At 38.4% G+C, this 26,499-nt stretch overlaps 1 protein-coding gene across 5 annotated transcripts in view; it reads left to right on the plus strand.

Annotated features, from left to right (window-relative positions):
- Nucleotides 1–2,613: 2,613 nt before the first annotated feature.
- The window catches only part of phldb3 (pleckstrin homology-like domain, family B, member 3), a 33,526-nt gene continuing 9,640 nt past the window's right edge, over nt 2,614–26,499 (plus strand). For 3 of the 5 annotated variants that reach the window (XM_067447911.1, XM_067447915.1, XM_067447914.1), the window contains exons 1-9: nt 2,614–2,825; nt 7,523–7,588; nt 12,647–12,795; nt 14,938–15,048; nt 15,128–15,265; nt 15,350–15,466; nt 17,412–17,579; nt 20,561–20,671; nt 26,390–26,491. In XM_067447911.1, coding sequence (XP_067304012.1) covers nt 12,649–12,795; nt 14,938–15,048; nt 15,128–15,265; nt 15,350–15,466; nt 17,412–17,579; nt 20,561–20,671; nt 26,390–26,491 — 894 coding nt within the window. In that variant the 5' untranslated portion in view covers nt 2,614–2,825; nt 7,523–7,588; nt 12,647–12,648. Of the gene's footprint in view, nt 2,826–7,364; nt 7,589–12,646; nt 12,796–14,937; nt 15,049–15,127; nt 15,266–15,349; nt 15,467–17,411; nt 17,580–20,560; nt 20,672–26,389; nt 26,492–26,499 lie in introns of those variants that run through there. The other 2 variants (XM_067447913.1, XM_067447912.1) reach the window with 2 other exon arrangements.

Consider the following 26,499-nt stretch of genomic DNA (forward strand, 5'->3'; position numbering starts at 1 on the left):
TCTAGTTTACAGCACTCAACACTCTCAGTGCCCTTTATGCAGAAGCAGCTCAATGCCAGGAAGCCAACAGATGTGCTTCGGCAGGAAAATAACAAGCCTTTTATTGTGTGACAGTGGGGAGTGTGAGTAATAGCGTGAAACAAAAACTATGTCACACAAAGGCAGTCACTAACGTCTTGACGGACTCGCCTGCGTTTGCCAAATGAGGTTGTTTTGCTGCAAGCAGGTAGAAGATTTGAAAGTCTCTGACAGTATGTTGCGTTCCTCTGCTTTAGTGTACAAAGAGCCAGCTGTCCATTCAGTGTCACTGTCTTACTGCCCTCCGTCTGTTCAGTGTTTTGTCTCAGCTTTTATACCCATCTCACTATCTGTCTTCCTGCCTGTGTGGCACTGAGACGGGGCGTTTCCGAGGAGGCGAGGGGGGCAGCGTCTCCCCAGAAAAACTGGATGAAAATAATTATCTATTACAAAAAAAATATTGCAGTTATTACAAAATGTGATGTTAAAAATGTATAAAAGTCACTAGTTTTTATGAAGCAACGCTGTCCAAAAGTGACTCCCGCAGGTAAAGTTACAGCAGGACACCGCGTCTCTCTTGCCTCCCCTGAGCCCATTGACTTTTAACAGGCACCCTATTGCATGCGGTGGGTATGATGGAGGTACTTGAGAATGAATGGGGGAAAGTCCCAAGAGCGGAGGCAATTCCTCCATTGCCCTATGATTTAATATAATCGTTATGATTGGATGTGATTGGTTTGTGTGATAAATCCCACCTCTTGTTTTCATGCGCATTCTAAAATCTTAAATCTTGATAAAGACAATGATGGCATTAATGGGAAGAATAATTAAAAAATAAGTAAACAACTCAGCCACTTGGATATCACTGCTTTGTCATGTCAAAATTAAACTTGAAATGGCCTGAAAACATGACGACTGAGGGGTTTTTTGAAAGGTTTTTTTGTGATTAATCCGCTTTGGGGAAGTGAAAGGTATAGCCTATGTTTCAGTGACTAGTCTGTACAAGCTTGATGACTGCTCAAAATAAGTTGACTATTTAAAAAGAAAAGCTGAACATTATAGTTTCACAAATAAAATATATTGTTTAAATTGTTACTGCCTAGTTAATATTTTTGAATACATGTAAAAATGCATAAAAACACTAACTTGGTGAAATTTACTTGGTTTTAATAAATAGAACTTTACATGGTGTAAAAATACAAAATCGAATTTGGTCACTTTTTGTTTATTTAAACAGGAAATGAAGTGTAACAGGGACATTTGATGTATAAAAAGCTGTGTGAGGACTTTGTCGTCTCATTTTAAAACACTGCACTGAGACTAATATTATGCACACTCACCGCTTGAGATTTATGACCCCAGCAGTCGCGCTGCACTCTGGCTGTCATGATGTGAAAGTCACAGTGTCTTTGTCACGTCCCTCAGAAGTGAACTGAGCTACTATTAGGGGTTATTCCTCATACGCAGTACCTTTATGAGCAATTTATGAGAAATCTGCTCAGGTCAAAATCAAGACACTTCATTACCTCAAATTAATTTTCATATTTTAAGCCTCTTTTGAAATGATCAAACTCGGTTATTTGATCAGACAGAATGTGTGTCTCTCTAAAACAGAAAGATTCAATTAAAAAGTAAATACATAAATGCAAACATTTATCACAGATGTGCCAAATTGGTTTCTTATTAAATATTTTTAATGCATGTTGTAAAGATGTGCCAAATTTACATACTAATTTCACATTTCAATTATATCACTAGTCATTATGATATATCATACCGAATTGCGCGGACATAATCGGTCATACCAATCTTCATTATTCCCAGCCTAATTCAATAAATCACTATGTGGCAGACTGTATGTCATTTGCCACCTTGAATTGGAATATAAAACCCTTTTCTCTTTTTTAAACGTAAATACTACACTTATTTTATATTTAACACGTTATAATGTTACAAATATATCTAGCTTCAGCCAGACTGCATTCCGTATTCAACTTACGCAGAAAGTGTAACGCCTCTCACAGATCAAAACGCTTATGCTGTTCTAGTCAGTTACGCTTTTTTCGTAAGCTCCGAAGCTGGATATTTTACTTTATAACGTTAAATATTGTTGTTGTTTTTTTAAACAAACGCATCGCTTCGCTTTAGAAGGTCTTTATTAACCCCCTGGCTGGAGCCATGTGGAGTAGAATATGTATGATTTATGGTGGATACACATTTTTGAGCTTCAAACTCCTGTGCCCGTTTACATTATGCTTGGAAGCGTCAGGATATTTTTTTTAAATATATTTCTCCGATTGTGTTCATCAGAAAAAAAGAAAGTGGGAGGCTACACCTAGGATAAGCCATCCTAGGTGTAGCATATGACTGTTCTTGTTTAACAGAATCTGTTGCTTCACCTGTTGACGGTCACATTCAGCTGACATTATGGGCTGTGCTTCAAACCCTAGTAAGGCGACTATATAGACAGCGGGATTGAGCGTCACGTGCGCGTGCAGCCAGCGAACTCCAACGCCACGCCCACACGCTGTTTACGTAGGCGTCACATTAAGGTTTTGGTTTTGAGACGCGGCCAAAGACTCGCCGAAACTCTCTCTCTCGCTCTCTCTCTCTCTCCACAACGGGTGAAAGTTGGAAATCCCGCTGGCCATATCGTATATTGTCGCGTCACATGTTTCGGGAAAAGCCTGTTTAAATCCCCAGCACGGAGTTTATTAATGAGTGTTGTCTCGTTATTTTGTCGTTTTTTTTATATAACCCACGACCGTTGAAGGATTTGAGGCGGAAGTTCTGGACAGGTATGATCGGTACGTATATCTGAATTTATCGATAAAATTGACGCGATTAACTACATACTTCTGATTCAGATATTTTAATTCCTGAGAGAAGCAATTGATTGACAGGGATCTCCTGTGAGTGGGTTGACGTTAACCCGGATCAAAGAGGCAGTATTAGTGGAGAAACTCAATTACAGTTTCAGAGACATTACATATGATACTAACGTTACTACCATGAAATAAAATTAAATATGGTAACGTTAGCATGTTAGTCTCTGAAATACCTAGGAGTAAAAAAAATAAGAATACTATGATAGATGAATGTAATCATTAAACATAATTGTATAAAACTACCAGGGTGTCATCTACTGATAGCATCACTGAACCACAGTATATTTACTAATAAGACTAGTTTACATTAATGTGTATAGAAAATATTAGTATTGTGTATACTGTTAGCTTGTTGAGTGTTTACTGTGTCAGCTTATCTGCCTTAATAATGGATGTTTTCACATTTAGAGTAAATATTTTGTACCATAAGTGTGATTTGTATGCATCTTATTTGCTGTTATTATGTATAACCCAGCATTATATCAGCTGTAGAACAGGGGATTTCAAACTGCATCACAGGAAAAGTTTAATAAATGATTTGATTAAATTAAGTAAAAAAATAAATAAATTAGAAAAAGTGATAAAAGTGGACCCACTTTATATTCAGTGGCCTTAACTTCTATCTACTAACATTTAATTAATCATTTGATACTGTTATTGTGAACATGGGTCATTGACGGATAAGACTTTTTAATCAACTTAATTCGGACAACATTCGTTTATATATCATGATAGAAATATATGTGCAAATGCTTTATAGATTTGTCAATTGATGTAAAACATGTTTGAAATTATGCCAACTAGCAAAAGGGATATATTTAAGTTGATTTAAACTGTTTTTAAACCAGTTGTCCTAACAAAAGTCAAGGCTGGACGGTCGCCCCATATGATGTTTTGGTACTTCGCATAGCAAAAAAATGATAAAAAGTTAGAGTGGTTTAGTAGGTGAAGAAGGTATAACAAGTAGATGAGAAATTTGTATGTATTTTTTAGTTTTTTCTGCAAAATAAAATTAACCGGGACAGAAAAAGGGGGCGTCACGTCATTGACCCACATACACATTTTACATTGTACTTACATGTTTTACATTGTACTGGAAGTTTTAAATTAGCTCCATGTAATTACATCTGTAATGCATTTCTGTAGTTACATTTATAATTACACTGTTCACACTTCACTTACACCTAAACTAACCCTACCCTTAAACTTACCTATACCACCACACCTGACCCTAACTTTACCCTTAAACTTACCCATCCCACCACACCTGTCTCTAACTTTACCCTGAAACTTACCCATCCCACCACACCTGTCTCTAACTTTACCCTTAAACTTACCCACACCATCACACCTGTCTCTAACTTTACCCTTAAACTTACCCATCCCGCCACACCTGACCCTAACTTTACCCTTAAACTTACCCACACCACCACACCTGTCCCTAACTTTACCCTTAAACTTACCCACGCCACCATACCTGTCCCTAACTTTACCCTTAAACTTACCCACGCCACCACACCTGTCTCTAACTTTACCCTTAAACTTACCCACACCACCACACCTGTCCCTAACTTTCCCCTTAAACTTACCCACACCACCACACCTGTCCCTAACTTTCCCCTTAAACTTACCCACACCACCACACCTGTCCCTAACTTTCCCCTTAAACTTACCCACACCACCACACCTGTCTCTAATTCTACCCTTAAACTTACCCACACCACCACACCTGTCTCTAACTTTCCGCTTAAACTTACCCACACCACCACACCTGTCCCTAACTTTACCCTTAAACTTACCCACGCCACCATACCTGTCCCTAACTTTACCCTTAAACTTACCCACGCCACCACACCTGTCTCTAACTTTACCCTTAAACTTACCCACACCACCACACCTGTCCCTAACTTTCCCCTTAAACTTACCCACACCACCACACCTGTCCCTAACTTTCCCCTTAAACTTACCCACACCACCACACCTGTCCCTAACTTTCCCCTTAAACTTACCCACACCACCACACCTGTCTCTAATTCTACCCTTAAACTTACCCACACCACCACACCTGTCTCTAACTTTCCGCTTAAACTTACCCACACCACCATACCTGTCCCTAACTTTCCTCTTAAACTTACCCACACCACCACACCTGTCTCTAACTCTACCCTTAAACTTACCCACACCACCACACCTGTCTCTAACTTTCCCCTTAAACTTACCCACACCACCATACCTGTCCCTAACTTTACCCTTAAACTTACCCACATCACCACACCTGTCTCTAACTCTACCCTTAAACTTACCCACACCACCACACCTGTCCCTAACTTTCCCCTTAAACTTACCCACACCACCATACCTGTCCCTAACTTTCCCCTTAAACTTACCCACACCACCACACCTGTCCCTAACTTTCCCCTTAAACTTACCCACACCACCACATCTGTCCCTAACTTTCCCCTTAAACTTACCCACACCACCACACCTGTCCCTAACTTTCCCCTTAAACTTACCCACACCACCACACCTGTCCCTAACTTTACCCTTAAACTTACCCACACCACCACACCTGTCCCTAACTTTACCCTTAAACTTACCCACACCACCACACCTGACCCTAACTTTACCCTTAAACTGACCCACACCACCACACCTGTCTCTAACTTTACCCTTGAACTTACCCACACCACCCCACCTGTCTCTAACTTTACCCTTAAACTTACCCACACCACCACACCTGTCTCTAACTTTACCCTTAAACTTACCCACACCACCACACCTGTCCCTAACTTTACCCTTGAACTTACCCACGCCACCCCACCTGTCTCTAACTTTACCCTTAAACTTACCCACACCACCACACCTGTCCCTAACTTTACCCTTAAACTTACCCACACCACCACACCTGTCCCTAACTTTACCCTTAAACTTACCCACACCACCACACCTGACCCTAACTTTACCCTTGAACTTACCCACACCACCCCACCTGTCTCTAACTTTACCCTTAAACTTACCCACATCACCACACCTGTCTCTAACTCTACCCTTAAACTTACCCACACCACCACACCTGTCCCTAACTTTCCCCTTAAACTTACCCACACCACCATACCTGTCCCTAACTTTCCCCTTAAACTTACCCACACCACCACACCTGTCCCTAACTTTCCCCTTAAACTTACCCACACCACCACATCTGTCCCTAACTTTCCCCTTAAACTTACCCACACCACCACACCTGTCCCTAACTTTCCCCTTAAACTTACCCACACCACCACACCTGTCCCTAACTTTACCCTTAAACTTACCCACACCACCACACCTGTCCCTAACTTTACCCTTAAACTTACCCACACCACCACACCTGACCCTAACTTTACCCTTAAACTGACCCACACCACCACACCTGTCTCTAACTTTACCCTTGAACTTACCCACACCACCCCACCTGTCTCTAACTTTACCCTTAAACTTACCCACACCACCACACCTGACCCTAACTTTACCCTTGAACTTACCCACACCACCACACCTGTCCCTAACTTTACCCTTAAACTTACCCACACCACCACACCTGTCCCTTACTTTACCCGTATTTACCTCAATGTCAGCAAAAGGGTTCAGCAATACAATATGAGCACAATAAGTGCTTGTAATGAACTGTACTTTTTTTTAATTGTACTTTTTTTTGATGCAAGTACATAGTAGTAAAGGACACCTAATATAAAGTGGGGCCATACAAGTAAATAAAAATGATTTAATAATACATAGTGCAGTACTATAATGAATAGGAAATAACACTTTATAATGTAAAATAATAAAAACCAAATATTTTCCAAATAATATTTTAGTTATTTATTAAATTAACATTACATTAATATTCCACAGTGTAAGTTGAGAACATTAAAATATATAGCTGCCTTTTAAATATTACAATGGGGGTCCCTTTCACAAAGTTGATCATATTTGAGGGTCCATCCATGTCCTCTAAAGATTGAAAACCCCTAGGGCTGCTTGCATAAACTGCTAAGACTAGTCTTACAAGTTAGTCACCAATGTTTTTTTAAAGATTGTTCTTTTTTTTTTTTAAAGTCAGTTACATATAAACGTAGATTGGTCTAATATTTGATACCGTAAAGTAAGAATGATTACCCCTAACTAACTGCTAGTTAGTCATACTTGTTTTTAAGACACAGACGTAACATAATGGCTGTGTTTATGCAACTGCCCCCTCAAGAATCCAATCTTTCTTTGAATCACCACTCTTTCTTTGAATAACTAAATAAACTAATCTTTTCATGATGCGTGTTCAATGAGTCAAGGTTACTCCAGGGCCTGTGAGATCAATCTCAACGAACACTGACCTCATCAGTGTGTTGGTCACTCTGATATCTCATTGTTTGGTTTGTGATAACAGCAAACTTGTTTGTTAAGCTCAGACTAAATTAACGGCAGTTTATTCAGGGAAGACGGCTCACATCCAGTTGATATGATCGGCTGGGCATCCAATGCCGTTCATCTGTATTCCATCATGAGTGTTTCACTGAAGAATGTAGTGTTGCACCTGTAATTATAACGAGGCGTTGAACGTGTGTGTTGCATTTGTTGTTTAGTTTGAGCAGTCGGCGTGAGGAATGCTGTCCTGAGAAGAGCTTTACGGCAGAAACGGCTTCGTACAGGTAAGAGATACCAAATACACACGCATCTTTAATAATGATAATCTAAAGTTACAGTTTTACAGTTATACTGGAAAATAAATTATTTAGTAAATACGAAGTTTGGTTTACAAGAAAGTCTTTACAGTACAATACAGTACAGTTACAATACAGTAATTTCAGTCTTTCTACTTCAAAATATCACATTTAATTCAATGTGGTACTTGTTTCATAGTAATTATCTGCATTTACTAGCAATTTCAGAGTGAAAATAGTTTTGAAGTAAATCCTACACCAAATAAAAAAGAATTGGGCATTTGTATTAGCAGATTTTTTGGCATGCATCATGAAAGTACTATTTTAGGTACCTATGTGTACAATGTAAATATCATTTGTACATGGTGATATCATGTTATTTGGGTATTTACCATGGAAGTATTGTGGTATTTAAAACAAAAAAGCTTGGGGTACCATGTAAATTATTATTTTTTGGGACAAAAGCCATGCTAATACCTTAATATTTCGACATAAGCCATTTTAATACGATGACAGTCTGGGTGTGTTCCCCCCTGTAGTTGAGTGTACTTGGATTGTTTGGCCCAGCCCAAAAAAAGACATTTAGTCCTGGTGTGCTTAGCGTTCACATATGCTCCAAACCTGATTGGTCTGCTTTTATTATGTATATTTTGTGACAGAACTTACCAGACATCCAAAACAATGCTGTGTGTGTGCTGGGCTAAATGTGCTCGTTGCACGTACCTATGAGGGTATTTTGAGCTGCTGAGAACTTGTGAAGAGCTTTTAAAATGTGTAAAGGAGTCTAAACAGCAGCAGGAATCCCTCCGTCACACACAAATGAAGATCGGCTGCAAGGAGACGCGGTTCTGATGCTTGTACTGAACTGTGAAGGGCAACATCACAACTAATACGAGAATTAAACAGGTGTGTGTGAGCATTCTGTTCTTTTTAGGGTCGCATCTTGTGACATCACGTCCTGTTTTTGGTTATGTCTGTCGTCCGTGTTGTGTTCATATTTCAGTCGATCCGCACCAGAGTTGATTTGGAAGCAGTGCGAGACCCATCTTTTCATCTTGTTTGGTGGTGCACACCAGGGTTCAGATGGCAGTGTTCACACTTATCCAAATGAACTGCACTAACAGAGCAATCACACCAGAGTTTGTTTTAATCAAACCAAACATGCCAAGTGTGAACACACCCTTAACGTACCAGGTAAAAAGTTCCAGAATTTCCAGCTGGAAGTATTAATTCAGTACCATGGAATACTCTAAGAAAAAAGTCTTTGTTATGGTTCTATATAGAACCCATAAAAATGATCCCATGATTGGAAGCCCTAAACGTTCTATATGAAGTACATGACAGAAGCCTTTAAGCTTCTATATAGCAGCTTTTCTTGTAACTGTGCACCACAGTAAGGGTTTTTTGTCTTGTTTTTTATCTAAACTGGTTTTACAAGAAGATTTGGTGGAGTGCAACTGAGTTGTGTCGTATGAATAGTGGGTTTTGTGGCAGGATGTGGAAGATATTTTGTTGACATGCAGATTCTTCTGTCCGATGCCAAACACAATACGGACGGCGCGCACACAACACTGACCCTATTTGCTGTAACGTTAAGAATCATGGAAGGAATGTGCATGGGTTAGTGGCGGGTTACTGCAGAGTCGAGGAGAAATGATTAGTAAGTCAGTGCGAACAGAGTCGGACTCGTCAGTCAGAGCCAGCGGTGGTTAGTAATGACCAGGAGGGGCCTGTTATATAACAGGATGTTTATGCCACATTTTATCTCTTCTGCCACTCCTCTGCAATTACAAATTATAATTCCCTCATTACACCCATTTGTTTCACCCATGTGATGCTACCTGTAGCTTTTTTCTATTACTTTCACTCTTGGGTTTCTTTTTGTTTCTTTTGTAAGTGTATCACAGTGACCCAGAACTGTCATATCTGCATTTTCACTTTATCGTTTCTGGACTTCAAACCTTACATGAATGCTGCTCACTCCTCTGAGTTGGATTTTAGATAAAAAGCAGATTAGATTGTGTTTAGGCTTGTTGGTGTCACATGTGGCCTAGTGTTAGTTAACCAAACTAATCTTAACACTCTGGACAAATCTGGCTACAGCCAGGACAACATCCTGGTTTTTACAACAACCCCTAGTGAGCTCTCCAAAACTGTCTATATGGGCTGTCTATATACATATAATATTTACATGGTAAATTATGCCTTATGATATGCTTTCTTTTATAAAAAGAGCAGATCAATCTTTATTATAATACTTTTAGTAGTATTAGTATTGCTGTTATTATTGTATTATTTATATATTATTATATTTGTATATTTTATATATTGCATATAAATTGTAATCTCTCTCTCTCTCTCTCTCTCTCTCTCTCTCTCTCTCTCTCTCTCTCTCTCTCTCTCTCTCTCTCTCTCTCTCTCTATATATATATATATATATATATATATAGGTTCCCACCTGTGCATTAAGTCAATTCATGAAATTTCCTCACTACTAACTATACCACAGTCAACTGTTAGTGGTATTATAACAAAGTGGAAGCAATTGGGAACAACATCAACTCAGCCACAAAGTGGTAGGCCACGTAAAATCAACCATAGTGCGCAGAAGTCACACTAGAATACAATAGCTACAGCCCTTTAAACTTTGTGTGGCCTTCAGATTAGCTCAAGAACAGTGTGTAGAGAGCTTCATGGAATACGTTTCCATGGCCAAGTAGCTCATCCAAGCCTTACAAGTGCCATGCAAAGCGTTTGGATGCAGTGTTGTAAAGCACACCGCCACTGGACTCTAGAGCAGTGGAGACGTGTTCTCTGGAGTGACCAATGAAGCTTCTCTGTCTGGCAATCCGATGGACGAGTCTGAGTGAATTGTGCCAAGTGTAAAGTTTTGTGGAGGGGGATTATGGTTTGGGGTTGATTTTCAGAGGTTGGGCTTGGCCCCTTAGTTCCAGTGAAAGATACTCTTAATGCTTCAGCATACCGAGACATTTTGGATAATTTCATCCTCCCAACTTTGTGGGAACAGTTTGGTGATGCCCCCTTCCTGTTCCAACATGACCACCACCAGTGCACAAAGCAAGGTCCAAAAAGTTCATGGGTCCACAAAGCGAGTTTGGTGTGGAGGAACTTGACTGGCCTGCACAGAGACCTGACCTCAACCCGATTTAACACCTTTGGGATGAATTAGAGAGGAGACTGCGAGCCAGGCCTTCTCGTCCAACATCAGTGCCTAACCTTACAAATGAGTTTCTAGAAGTTGAAGCTGTTATAGCTGCAAAGGGGGGACCAACTCCATATTAAACCCTATAGATTAAGAATAGGATGTCATTAAAGGGGTCATGAGCTGTGTATTTTTTATTGTTTTATGATGTTTCCTGGGGTGCCCTTATAATGCTAGAATGCTTTTCACATCAAATATTGTTATAATTTATAAATAAAAGACATTTTTCCTACCCTGATTTTAGCCCTCTGCTCTGAATGCTCTGTTTTAAGGGGCGTGTCCGCTGGGAGACTTCAGTGTAAACACCCACTGCTGTGATTGGCGAACGTATTTGCATTTGAAATAGTATTACTTCCTCTTTTAGCTCGTTTTTACTATTACAGCTCTAATGGGTAACTAATCGTGAAAAGTGTTTCATTATTTCAATCTATGGCATTATATTAAGATTGGTTGAAAGGTAGCGGTGATGATCTTTGTTTCCGATCACACACATGCTCAGCGCATGAAAGCAGCGATCTCATAATTGCATGTATTTTTTTTTTGTGTATATATATATATATATATATATATATATATATATATATATATATATAATTTTATATTTAATTTTTTTTATTATGTTACCGCCTTAGATGCCTTCTTTTTAGCCAAAGAGTAGATCAAATTTCCCTTTCTGCATGATAATTATTTGATATTTTTATTATTATCTTATATATTACGCTGCCTTCTAAGATGGACTCTTTTATTCAAAGTTCATGTTTTATTTTATATATTATTATTTTTAATTTATATATTAAAATATAATTTGTATTAGTCAAATTGTAAGGCAGCATTGCATGTATCCTTTGCAGAGAACTCAGTCCTATAATACATTGCAATAAGTGCGTTTTTCATCTCGACAATATCTCGACTGCTAGTTAAAAAGCTTCTGGGTCTAGTTTTAATCAACAGTACATGTGATAAAATACATACTTAAACACCTGCTTTTGTCATGAAGGGCTAAGCTAAAATCCTGTTCAAACAAACTATTGTGTGTGTCTGCTTTAGTGAGGCTGTGGTTATTCTAGGACTCCAGTCTCTCTCTCTGTGGAAATATGAAACCAGCCTGTGACATTTTAGAAGCCACTTCCTCCTCCAGAAACTTTGTGTGTCAGTCTGTGTTTGGAACTCCTCATATCGGAGTTTTATATTTATCCGTGTGGCTCCAGCTCTCTGAATCCTAATAAGGCTTCAGCATGGGCAGGACTGATGGACAGGGCAGAGAGACGGTGGGAAAAGGTTTGGACAATGGCGTACCGAGAGTCTGTTCCCACACTCAGCTTTGTCAGATTAAGAGCGTAAGTGGGCGATACGGGGTGGAGAGAACTGAAGCTCACAGACGGACAAATACAAAAGCTTCAATGAACACACAGAGTCCATTTACAGTGAACTGTGGCCTTGTTGTATGGTATTGTGTAAAAAACACCTGAACAAGCTACAGAAAAACCCATTGTCGCCATAAAGGCATTGATCTAGTGTCTTTCATCTTCACAGCCTTTCCTGTGGTTTGTTGGAACACATCTCACCTGAGAATTAAGAGCTATTTTATATATAAAATGTTTCTGATTAATCTAATTAAGAAACTTGCAGAACACAACATAAGCTGGTTACCAGTCATGTGCATCTTTTTAGGAAAGGAATTCATTTGTATGTGCAATGCATGTTGGCTTGAGCATCTGTCATTTGACCCTTATTTGCAGCCCCCATGAGCCAGACTGAATTACTGTAATGTGCCAATGTCCCATACCTCCATATTTAACTAGTCTCCACTCCTGTTTAATTAGACATGCCCAGACACAATATGGATACACAGAGGAGCCAGTGGGAGCCTGTCCGAAGATCCCCGTGGATCATGCGAGTGGCTGTTGAACAGAGCCCCGCCTCTTCAGGGGCGGAGTCAGACACAGAGGGCAGCAGCACAGAGAGCGAACAGGTAAAAATGATGCTGCCTTGCCTTATAAGATGCTTTCTTTTAGCCAATGAACAGATAAAACGTTATATATATATATATATATATATATATATATATATATATATATATATATATATATATATATATATATATATATATATATAGGTATATGTACTTTATATAATTATATAAATAAATAATATATAATAAACAATAATAACATAATAAGTCCTGTAAGTTGCGAGGTGGGGCCTCCATGGATTGGACTTGTTTGTTCAGCGTATCCCACAGATGCTTGATTAGATTTACATCTGGACAATTTCGAGGTCAAGTCTACTCCTCAAACTCGTTATTTTGCTCCTCAAACCATTCCTGAACTATTTTTGCTTTGTGGCAGGATGCACTATCCTGCTGAAAAGTAACATCCACATGGTTATGCCCAAAGCATCACACTGCCTCTGCTGGCTTGCCTTCTTCCCATAGTGTATTGTGGTGCCATGTGTTCCCCAGGCCACCTTCTTCCATTGCTCCGTGGTCCAGTTCTGATGCTCACGTGCCCACTGTTGGTGCTTTTGGCGGTGGACAGGGGTCAGCATGGGCACCCTGACTGGTCTGCAGCTATGCAGCCCCATACACAACAAACTGTGATGCTCTGTGTATTCTGACACCTTTCTATCAGAACCAGCATTAACTTCTGGAGCAATTTGAGCTACAGCAGCTCGACTGTTTGATCAGACCACACGGTCCAGCCTTCACTCCCCACATGCATCAATGAGCCTTGGCCGCCCATGACCCTCTCGCCGGTTCTCCACTGTTCCTTCCTTGGAGCACTTTTCATAAATGCTGACCACTGCAGATCGGGAACACCCCACAAGAGCTGCAGTTTTGGAGATGCTCTGACCTAGTTGTCTTGTCATCACAGTTTCACCCTTGTCAAGCTCGCTCAAATCCTTACGCTTGCCCATTTTCCCTGCTTCTAACACATCAACTTTGATGACAAAATAGCTGTCTCATTTCCTTAAATTTCGAAGGCTGCGTCCTCCGGAGGACGCATCCTGTGTAAGCTGCAGTATACGGAGTGTCCTCAATCAGAATTAAATGAGATGTCCTTCGTAGGACACACAAGCAGGAAGTATCTCGTTGCTATGCCAACACATTCAGCCTCGTTGCGCTCTCACACCAGTTATATGAATGAAAATTATTTATAACTTGAAAATGACTATGAAATGTCTTGAGAGCAATGTACTGTTCTAAACGTTTAAAAAGCACCAAACAGTTGTAATCCTGTTTACCAAAACCATCTGTTTGAAGTAATAGAGGTTAAAAACAAGCTTAAACTACTTACATTTAAACACCACACCTACACTTGCATGTATATCTGGTGGTGGTGCCGTTTTTTCATATAATATATAAAAAATATGACGTTTGTTAACTGCGACGCAAAGAATTGTGGGTTATCTCCAGCTGTGAAGGATACACCTCATGCACACTCCGAATTCCTGTAAAAGAAGGATGCATTCGAAGGTTGCATTTGAAGTGTCCTACTCACTTATTTGAAATGAGACGGCCTTATGACGTATGCAGCCTTCAAATGCCACCTCCGGAGGACGCAGTCTTCTGAAATGAGACACAGCTAATGTTAACTTGCTGCCTAATATATCCCACCCACTAACAGGTGCCGTGATGGAGAGATTTTATTATATTATTATATTTGTATTTTAATAAGATTTATTTACTATAGTAATAACAGTAAATTATGCATAATTACAAGTAACTAACCCTAAACAAAACCCTAACTGAATCTATACTATAGTAAGTACATGTAGTTAATTATTATTACTCAGTACTTTTTTGAGTAAGTACAATTAAACGACGTCACCTGAAAATAAAGTGTAACCATATTTTATATTATGCTGCTTTCTAAGATGCCTTCTCTTAGCCAAAAAGTAGATCAAATGTATATTATTTTATGTATTATTTTTTATATTTGTATTTTATATTATTCTGCTTTCTAAAATACCTTAATTTAGCTGAAGAGCAGATACGATTTTGTTTCACATTTTATATATGATCATTATTCAGCTTTGTTCAAATAGACGGATAATTAATCCTTCACTTTACCTGGCGTTTCAACCGCATCAGTCTCTTTCTTCATTTTACCAGTATCGAGTGAAACAAGCAGACGGAAACTCAGCAAAGTTCCTGACGTCACCCTCGATGGTGCAGCAGCGCATCACGGAGCTCGACCAGCAGAGGGAGGAGCTGAAAATTGAGGTAAGCAGAGAACGGGTGCGTTCTCACCAACAAGTCACCGTGCATTGAAAGTCACCCGTTTGTGTTTGCTCTTCTGCAGCTGCAGCTGGAGGTCGCCCTGCTGCGAGGGGAACTGCAGACAGAGCAGGAGCGACTGCGCAGACACACAGATCAACTGCAGGTGTTGCAAGAGAAGGACCGGCAAAGAAAGAGCCAGCGCTCGGCTAACAGACAGAAGGTTTGTGTACTTCATGTCTATTTACATGATGCATTTCATATAAAGCCTCATTTATGTTTGAGCTGAAAACATGATTTCCTTCAGCTGGAAGAGCAGCGCTTGAAGGTGGAGAAGATGAAAAGGAAGTGTGAAGAAATGGAGAAACAGATTCCTTCACAGCCAGCAGACCAGCGTGAGCAGATGCTTCTTCAGCTGCAAAAGGTAATGACAAACTAGGGGTGGCAAATACCGCAGTCCAAATGTTCAGCTTTTGGGAAATAATTGCAATATGCTGATTTGCTGCTCAGTTAATATTAATTATTATTGGTGCTTAGTTATTAAAGGAGATCTATAATGCAAAATTCTCTTTTATATTGTTTATTAACTGTATGTATCTGCATTGTGTGTACACAACCACCCAAAAAGATCCATCGACTCCATTTGATATTGTCCTATTAGCTTCGCTCCTCCCCTAAATGAGCTGTACACAGTCCAATGTGTTTATCTCCTCGCTAGAGCATTTAACAGCAGCATTCAAGTAAGACATGTATTCTTATTAAAGCAACTAAAGTTATTCCGTCAAGAGAAGTAAATGATTTTCTGTTTTTCTTCTGTTGTTTGATTCATATTAACAGCAGATATAGCAGTAGGTATTAAAGTGTAAAAGTTAGTATTAAAGTGACAGCAGTGTAATATACAGTATATTACACTGCTGTCACTTTAATACACAGATCTAATATACATATGATTTTTTTCTCTCTACTGTATACGTTCTCAGACATAACCGAACGTGTATTTGACCATTTAAGTGCAATTAGCCTTGAAAGAGAACTTAGTGTAATACTCACAGGACGTGGCTTCTGGCATCCTGCTTTCTGTGCGCAGGCTTCGGATGTGTGTGCTCAGAAAACCATATCAGAAGTTTAAACTGATATGGCTTTAAAACGCATGCAAATAAAAAACTTTTATGATGAAGAACAACTGCAATGTCACATGACGTGGCCATGATAGCGATGATAATCAAAACCAAACAGATGTTTTATTTTAGGCAGACTATCCAGATCAAGGCACGCCACAAGCTTTACAAGCTCCGCCCTCTTCTGGAAAGCGGATTGGGGAGCATCAGCTCATTTGCATTTAAAGATACATACACGAAAACAGTGCTTTTCTTCCACTTAAAAAATTTACATTTACAATATGGTATAATAAATGATCTGTGGGGTATTTTGAGCTGAAACTTCACAGACACGTTCTGGGGACACCTGAGACTTTTTATATCTTGTAAAAAGGGGCATAATAGGTCCTCTAAATAATGTTTATCAATACTAAAACAGTTAATCCTGGCTAATATTTTGTTAAAATCAGGATTTTTATTCTTAAAGTACAAAAGAACAGCATTTATTTGAACTAGACCATTTTGTAACAGTATAAATGTCTTTACTGTCACTTTTAACCAATTAAGTGTGTTGTAATGAAGTTCTTAGATTGGAAGAAGGAGGCAGGAACCGGCGAACGTTCAAAACTTTAATTCAAAATATATAAACAAAACGAAAGTAAAACCACGGGCAGCCCCTCACGGACGACTGCCCACACAAACATAAAACTTAAACAAAACTCAACATAAAATCCAGGCCTGGTCCTCTCTCGTCTTCCGCTGCCCTCGCTCCTTCTTTTATGCTCCCGTCCCTTGGCCGCGAGATGAGACCGGTGTGTCACTCAACTGGTACTCATTACCACTCGTCACCGGCCCGCTCTTGCGGTCCCTCGCCCCGCTGCTTGCCACACCACATGTGTCTTTGCTGAATAAATTATTAATTTAAAAAAAAAAGAAAAAAACATACTTTCCACAAAAATATGAAGCAGCGCAGTTTTTTTTTTTTTTTACATTGACAGAAACGTTTTTTAGCAGCAAGAAATATGTGTGTCTGACTTGACACACAGCTCAGCACAGTGTTCTGAAGGATCATGTGACACTGACTTCTGACTGAGCAATGACAGATGGGAAGAGTGTTGTTTTGAAACTATAAGTCATTGTTTTTAATTACTTTTAAACAAAAACATGAAAATCTCCACTGACAGTTTACTGCTGCATGCATTGTCATGAACAGGGAAAAAATAGACATACTGTAATTTTGAGGAATTTTGTCTGTATGTGTTTTGTTTTCAGGACAAGGATGTGCTTGAAGCCACAGTGCGATCTTTTGAAGACATGGAGTTTCACATTCTTGAGCTGGAAAGCGGTATAGAAGATGAGCGAGAAGGAGAGAATGGAGAAAGTGAAAGGGTCATAGAACGAGAGATAACCAGAGTACAGCACGCGCGCAACACGTCTCAGGTGAGCTGAACAATTTTGTTTTATGAAATGCAGTTTTTATCTGACTGAAGTTTCAGTGTAGTTTAAAGGTGTCATGAATATTCCTAATATTAGGATCTGAGGGAAGCTTATGCAGTGACTGTGTTCTTCCCATAGACTGTAGGTTCTTTTACAACCAGGAATAGCGCAATATCTTGCTATATTCTTCATGTTTAGCATGTTTATTGCCAGGGCCGGCTCTAGCTCTTTGGTTGCCCTAGGCGAGATGGAGTTTTGCGCCCCCCACCCCCCTCCCCTCCCCACTCACTTTTATCGTCTCTAATTCAGCACATGTCTGTTTTCCTAGGCCTACCCCTAACCGAGAAGCACTTATTATTAAACACGTTCGACGCTTTATTTCCACTTTTCAAACATTTTCTCACTTTTTATTAAAAATATATGCCTTTCCAATTTGATATGTGATGGGAAAAGGAAATAGAGCGAGTGTGGCAAAAGTCAGGATCGAACCACTGATCGATCTGCATCAAATCTTGATGCCATGCGTCTTACCACTATACTACAGCCACTGTAAAGAACTAGGTGAACACAGCATATTTGTGTTTAATGTAAATAATATGGTATCTTTCATTAGGCTGCTCCAGTAAAAAAACAAAAAAACAAAGAGAGGCCGTATTTATTTCCTTCCGACGCCCACGTAGAGAGCGTTTGTACTTTTCATAAATAACATGCATACGTTATCCATATTCATAACGAACTGGACTTTTGATATTTAAATGACATCCATGTAGGTTATTGTAGATTATTGTCAGTGAAGTTATGTTTGCAATACGTATAGTAATTATGTAGAAAACTAGCAAGTGATAGCTTAGTGACAATATTAATAATATTTATAAAATAAATATTAGTTGATAAGATTGATACTAAGTAATTTTATTTTGTTTGACAACTTATTGGCTGAGATAAGAAGACTAACCTCTATACTGGGCTTTCTTTCAATTTTCTTCCTTTCTTTTTTTCTCTTTTTCCTTCCCTGTGCATCCGCGGGGTTTAGACGCCTCATTTTTGATGAACGCGCAAGATGAGCACTTGCCTGATCTAACGCCCGAACTAATAATCAATAATCACCATCAATTCAATCTAATAATCAGGTTGATAAGTAATAAAATGTGTGGCTGAGGGGGCGCCCTATGATGATCATGTTTAATGAACATTATGTTGTATTTCGCTTGTTCCAATTCTAATGGGTAGTAATGGGCGGCACTAGAGCGCGCTCGCGCCCCTAACACAATTGTCGCCCTAGGCAACCGCCTAGCTCGCCTATAGCAAACGCCGGCCCTGTTTATTGCTGCTGGCTAGCGTGATCCGATGAGTCGGTGGGCGGGGCTACTGAATTTCACATGCTTAATATTCGGTAGAGGCGTGTTTCGTCAGTCGATGACGTCAAGATGCGAACACGATCACTTTCTGGGCCATGACCTTTTATACATGAAAAGCTCATTTTATATATCTCAATTCATCACCCTTTAACTAGATTACCAACAACTTGTCATGAACATGATCATTTACCATGTTTTATACTCCTGTCTTGTTGAAGCGAATGCTTCTTATTTTATTTGCTTAAAAGTTCATGTTTATTACTATTAGAGCACATCCCCCTTAGTGCCACACAGTTCGTGCCTGTTGAATAGAACATAGTGAATCTTCACTACACATCATTCTTTACCAAATCAGACACTCATTGGCTGTTGTACGGTAGAGGCAGACCGCCACACTGAGCATGAGCGTAACTATTGCTCATGCTGACAGACCAAACACAGTCACATGATACAGTAAACAAGGTAATTACACAAGGGGCCACAAAAGAGAGAGACTAGACTGACTAAGAATGAGAGATAGAATTGAATGGTTTCAACTCCTATAAACTGTTTTAATCCATATTAAAATTATTAACACACAAAAATGTGTCTGTGTATATTTATACAAAAAAATAAGATACACTAAAATGAATATTTTTACATATTGTTTTTTTTGTGCTATATATATTATATTATAGTATAATATTGTTGAATTTTAAATTGTAATGAAGGCTATTGAAATTAATATTTTAAATATGTTTTATTGTTTTTGCTGTATTGTTGATCGTTATTGTTGATTGTTATTTTAATTGTAATTTTATTTAATTGTAATTGTAGTGCTATTAGTATTAATTTAATTGGTTTGTGTATTTATTTCACTCACATATACATATGTTTTTGTTATATATGTTTTATATATATATATATATATATATATATATATATATATATATATATATATATATATATAAAATTAAATTATTCATCATACATTTTAACAATAGTGATGCATAGAATAATTTGTATAATACACTTTTAATTAAATAATTAACAATTAATAGCACTACAATTTATCTTTGTAATATTAGTGCTATTTTTATAGCTTTTAAACAATTGTATATGTTTAGATTTGTATTTATACAGTATACACAACTTGTCTGTATATATATATATATATATATATATATATAAAGACATTTTGTAAATAAAAGTTTAAAAAATAAACGCAGCATTTTAATTTGTTTCTCAGATGGAGGGGGGTTGGGGATAAAATAGCAGCAGGTTGTCCATTATTAACCATACATGTGTCACATCTGCATCATGAGCATTTAGTGTCTATTGAGTAATAAGAGTGATCTAGTTTTGGTGACAGCGTCAGAGCAGTGCATAGGTGCTCGTTGACTCAGCTGCTGTGTATGACAGATCTCTGACCCTGACCTGTCAGCTCAATGTGCCAGGTGGGCGGCACCATGCTGACTTTCCTCTCCCTCTTTGAGCATATTGTGCCATCAGTGCAACACAAACCAAACCAAGAGTTTCATGACTCCTTAACACACCAGACTGAAGCTTATTGCCGAATGTGTAGGATTCATATGAAGTTTTTGTTCATGCTGAAAATGTTTTAATGATCACGTTGTTGTCTTGCAGGAACGAGTCCAGCAACTAGAAAACCAGCTGAAGGAAATGGAACAAGAAAAGGATAAAACTTTGAATTCCCTCCGGCAAGAGAGAAAAGAGCTGCTCCACAGGTCTCAGAGGGTAAGATGTCCTACACGCTTCTTCTTCAGTAACGGGAGGAAACTAGGTTTTTAAATGCTCTGAAAACATGTGTGATGACTCTTATCTCTGATCTACTGGTCTGTGTCTCGGGTTCCTCCTTCAATGTGTGTCTGTGGGATTTTTTTCACCTGTTTTGTGCTGCAGCAGGTGAAAATGGCACCAAGTAAAGTACCAAGTCCGATCACTTAGTAAAGTACCAGAACACCTCTCATCAACAAGTGCTGTTATCGTTAAACTAAAAATACTCAGAAACATTTACATTAGTTCCAGTAAATTAAATGTAAAATAGAATATAACGAAACTTTTTTTTCTTTAGTTAGTTACAAAGGCATATTTCTTTTAGTTTAAGTTGAAGTATATATTGAAATGTATAAAAAATTTGAGATTACACTTGGTGACAGTTAAAGGTTACTACCGGTACATGTACTTATTATAGTAATAACTGTAAATTATGCATAATTACAAGTAACTAACCGTAAACCAAACCCTAACCGTAACTCTGAACCGTAATTCAATAGTAGTTACTACAATTAGTAACAATGTCCTTTTAAAGCAAAGTAACCAAGTTAAATATTAGTTTTTCATTTAATAAAAAAAATTAATAAAACAACAGTAACACTTTACAATAAGGTCTCATTTGTTAACATTAGTTAATGCATTAACTAACATGAACTTACAATGAGTAATATATTTTTACAGCATTTATTAACCTTTGTTACTAATAAGTTAATGAAATTTTTAAAGTTCATATTAGTTCATGGTAATGCTTCTTCGGACCAAAATATTTTAGTCAACTTGTAGTCGTTCGTTTATGGCATTAGTTGACTAATCACATGTTTTTATTAATTGAATTACTTAAATATATCCTGGAGGGAATACAAAACCATAATAAGCCTTTAATAATATATAAGCATAATATATAGCCTATTCCACACTCGCAAAGTTTGCGGCAAAGCAAGGATTATGAATGTCGAAAAAAAAACCAAGGAGACATTTTGATTGTTTATTTATTTATCTTGAGGACCTATAGAGCAGTATCGCATCCTTCATATCTCGGAAGAGTATTTAGTTTGTACACTGTATCGATTCTTTCTGAAAACAGCCGCACTTGTGGGTGGAGCTAAAGTGTCACAAGCACACACACACACACACATCACGGCATTTTTCCTGAATAACTTTCGATTCCCTATACGTTCGTGGTGTTACGCACTTACGCGCCGATTGCCAACAAAACAGACATTTGATGTAGTTTCACTCACTGGTTTTGACTCAGGATCTTTTATCATTGGGACGGCTCCATCTGTCAGTTTCAAGCGATCTGCAAATCCAGCGTCAAACTAGGCCTTGTTTAGGAAAATTTGTTGAGGAAAAAATTTGGGAACAAACAAACACACTTGCACAACTCTGTTGCGGTATGCTCAAAGCATAACACTGCCTCTGCTGGCTTGCCTTCTTCCCATATTTTACTCTGGTGCCATGTGTTCCCCAGGTAAGCGACGCACACGCCCCCAGCCATCCACGTAATATAAAAGAAAACCTGATTCATCAGACCAGGCCACCTTCTTATGTTGCTCCGTGGTCCAGTTCTGATGCTCACGTGCCCACTGTTGGTGCTTTTGGTGGTGGACAGGGGTCAGGATGGGCACCCTAAATGGTCTGTGGCTATGCTGCCCCATGCACAACAAACTATAATGCACTGTGTATTCTGACACCTTTCTATCAGAACCAGCATTAACTTCTTGAGCAATTTGAGCTAAAGTAGCTCGTCTGTTTGATTGGACAGCCTTCACTCCCCACGTGCATCAATGAGCCTTGGCCGCCCATGACCCTGTCACCGGTTCACTGCTGTTCCTTCCTTGGACCACTTTTGATAAATACTGACCCCTGGAGACTGGGGAACACATGAACACATGTACATGTACTTACAATTTCAAACAATCTGCAAATCCAGCGTCAAACTAGGCCTTGTTTATGAAGATCTGTCACCGAAATGCTGGTAACAAACTAACACACTTGCACAACTCTGTTGCTGCCTCTCAAAAACAAACAGTTTACTGTTCCCTTAATGCTGGGCTCTTTTGGGAAGCTGAACAACGTGAACAAAATGTGACATTGTTGATTTCATAGTCTAAAAACAAAATGACAGAAAAAATGTGCGCACGTGATGTGTGCACGTACAAGTGTCCATACAAGGAGTTCCACCCTTTGTGAAATCATCAGGGCCATACTTGGAAAAAAAAAACTTTCCGCAACTTGTTTGAATCCTGAAGGAGCGTATTTGGCACAGTATGTGTTTAACTCATTTTTTTGAAACTTTGGCCATGTTTAGCATGATAATCCAACTCTTTAACTGTGTGAATCAGTCAGAATGCATGACATAGCATTAAACATCCCCTTTAATAATAAGCCAAGTAGCCTGTACAGTCATGCACACTATACTTTCACTTCCACACTCCGCAAACACTTGGACATTTACCTAATAATAGCGCACATTTATCTAGGTTAATAAACTTTTGGTTGACTATTGGTGCAGCCCTAGTTCATGGTGAATTAACCAATGTTAACAGATACAACTTTTAATCTTAAAAATGTATTAAGATTAATATTAGGATAAAAAAGGCTCAATCATCTCCCTAGTTCATTTGTCAGGGCATTGACTAATAACAAAATCCTTTCAGTGCACTGAAACTGTTACTCCCTAAAAAGTCCCACAATGTATTATGAAAACCAGGGAGCATCGATGCTCACTATTCTCCTATACTGCAAATTCTGAAGCACAAAACATAAATGATGTGCGGCAACTTATTAGTAACTTATTACTATAAATGTATGGCTGAAATGTTTCAGGAAAATGTCACAATCAAGGTATTTATAATATACTTAAATAACATTTAAACAAATAATGTCATGTCACCTTTATTTATACAGCGCTTTATACAATATAGATGGACAGTATTACAGTAATAACAGGAAAATGATGCATTTCAGCTGTTGTTCAGAAGAAGTCTGTTCAGTGTTGATACAGTTCCGTTGTAAAGCTCATCAATTATTAAACGTTAGTTAATTTAATATATAAGCTGTTCGGCAGAAAACAGTGATGTTACCAGTTGGGATGTTGAACATCGAGGACTTTGTCATGTCGCCTGAAATAGAGCCATCAGTATCCCAATGTGTAGTAAGTCAGATTCCTTACTTTACTTGAGAAAATGATTAACTGATTCATAACCTGGGGAGCTATGGAGCTGATTGAGAAGAACATTGTTCATTGTTAGTTTATGTTAACTAATGTAGATAACTAATGTTAACAATTGAAACCTTATTGTAAAGTGTTACCTAAAACTAATCAAGATCACTAAAACAGAAAAATGACTAAATGACAATGAAAATATAACAATAAAAACACTGTCCTCAACAAGAGGAAGAGGACGATGCACACTCAGCTTTAATACTTAGTGCTAGAGAGTTATGTTATAGTGATTATGGATACACTAGAGACAAAGAAAAAGTAGGTGGAGGAATGAATTACAGATAGGGAAGAGAGAGTCAGAGAGGGCAGGATTCTCAGAGAAGGGAAGGACCAGGGGGAAGTGTGAGAAAAGCCAGAGCGATAGAAAGCAGATATCCTACAAAACTCAACACACGTCTGGTGAGTGTTCCTGTCTGTATATGTACTTCAGGAGATGTATATCTGCTCTGTTAGATCAGATTCTGGGACTGATCAGGAAAGATGGAGGGAATGTGGGGAGGGATTTTCACGGAAGACAGGATTGAGAATAAAGCAGCTGTTAACTGGTAACATGACGGACTGTCTAACTGAATTATGACTGATTTGTCTGTGTGTACGGTCTGTAGGAATGTTCCTTGCAGTCGCTCATGTTTCTGTGAGTCAGGGGGTGGGATGGATGCAGTACTTAAAGCTGCAGTACTGTTTAAATTCTGTTAATCTAGTACATGTACTTATAGTAACTCTAAGGTCTTGTTTACACCTTGTATTAAGAAGCGTTTTGGTCGATCGGATCACAAGTAGACGACGCTAAATACAGGTGTAAACGGGTTCTAAAACGCTTTGAGCTTGTCCACTTTTGGCCACTTCCAGAGGTAGTCGAAAACGCATTCGACCGGATTGCTTTCGTAATGTAAACGCTCATGTGGCTGAATTTGTTCGAACAGCCACAAAAAACACCTACTCTCCATCTACTGACCTAACGCCTAAGCATTATGGGATGTGTGCTAGCCATTTTAAAGGATTTAGGATAAAGGATTTTAAACTTTGTCAGCTGGAGACTCAAGTTTGGTTTGAAGATGAAATTCATACCAAGCACAATGTTCTCTCACCATTCCTGATTTTTAACACACACACACACTCACAGCGTTCGCCGTGATCTTGCAAATGTCAGAGCAGAAACGAAAGCTGCTGTGTTTTTCTGCCGTCTCCGTGTGTGTTTATATTCATATTGCGTGAGCTAATTTTGTCCATTAGATCAATAGATCTGAAATCAGGATAGAAGTGCTTGAAAGTGGACAGAGACGAAATAGACGGATTAAAACACCAGGTGTGAACAGGAATGTGTCTCCCTCATCTACTTGTGATCCGATCGACCACAATGCATCTTAATAACAGGTGTAAACAGAGCCTGTTAGTGTTAAAGTTAAAGTGTTAAAGTTCAACGTGTATGTTGTCCTGCAGTGGTAGTGCTCCAGACATGAATGACTCCTCAAATCATGTGTCTTGCTGAGGAGGACAGTGCTATTTTTGTATCATTTCTATAGTATCTTAATATTTATTCATATTTTGCATTCATTTTTATTGTTATATTTTCCATTTTAATTTTAGTCATTTTTTACCAAGTGATCAGATTTCTTGTCACCATTTTCACCTGCTGCACCATTAAACATGTGAGGGATTTTCACACAAGATGAGAAGAAAACATCTAAAATCACCCAGAATGCCATGAGGCCCGTGACAACCACTTAGAACACCCCAGTATTGGCACAATTTATGATGCAACTTCTTAGCAATGTGTTGTTTACTTATAAATACAAAACACTGTTTTAAAGAGCCATAAGAACCTCTTAAAATGCATAATTCATCCAAATTCATAATTCTTTTCTGGGCTTTTCTGATTACAAACAGCCTTCTAAGATGCCTTCTTTGCATGTATCCATTGTGGAGAAGGATGTCCCATAATGCAGTGTTTTTAGGGCTTTTGACCTAAAATATTTTCTTGAAGCCCCCTCTGAAATTAATAATTTTATTAATTTAACATTACATTTGCATGTTCATGGTTTTATGGTGGGGTTTATTGGTCACATGACATGCAGGTAAAAAAATATCATATTTTATGTTTTTTAATAAGTGTTTTTGTTTTTATTTCATCATTATTTATGTATTTTGATTTTAATGATTATTTAATGTATATTTTTGTTTTACCCAATATTTTTTGTGCTGTTAATTTTTATGCTCATCACATTTACAACAGTTTCTATGACACACAGTTATTGCCTATGTAAGCAACATGGCAGTGCACTAGGTTTTAGAACAGAGCCTTTTGTGTATGAATGTATTTCAAATGGCTTATTATGATCTTTTATGTTTAGGTTATTTATTGTCTTAATAACTGCAGTTAGTATTGTCCCTCAGCCTTAGTTCTTTGTTATGAATATTTATTTAAAAATCAAGGACATTTGCCTTTGTAGAGTTTGAAAGAGAAGAAGCCGCTCACTGATTGGTCCAACATCACTGGCTCCACCCCCTGCATGGTGTCACTCAGCCCTCTGACCATTCACAAAGCAGCACAGGTAGACTG

Source organism: Pseudorasbora parva, chromosome 7 (assembly GCF_024679245.1).
Source record: "Pseudorasbora parva isolate DD20220531a chromosome 7, ASM2467924v1, whole genome shotgun sequence".
In the NCBI taxonomy this organism is placed as follows: Eukaryota; Metazoa; Chordata; class Actinopteri; order Cypriniformes; family Gobionidae; genus Pseudorasbora; species Pseudorasbora parva.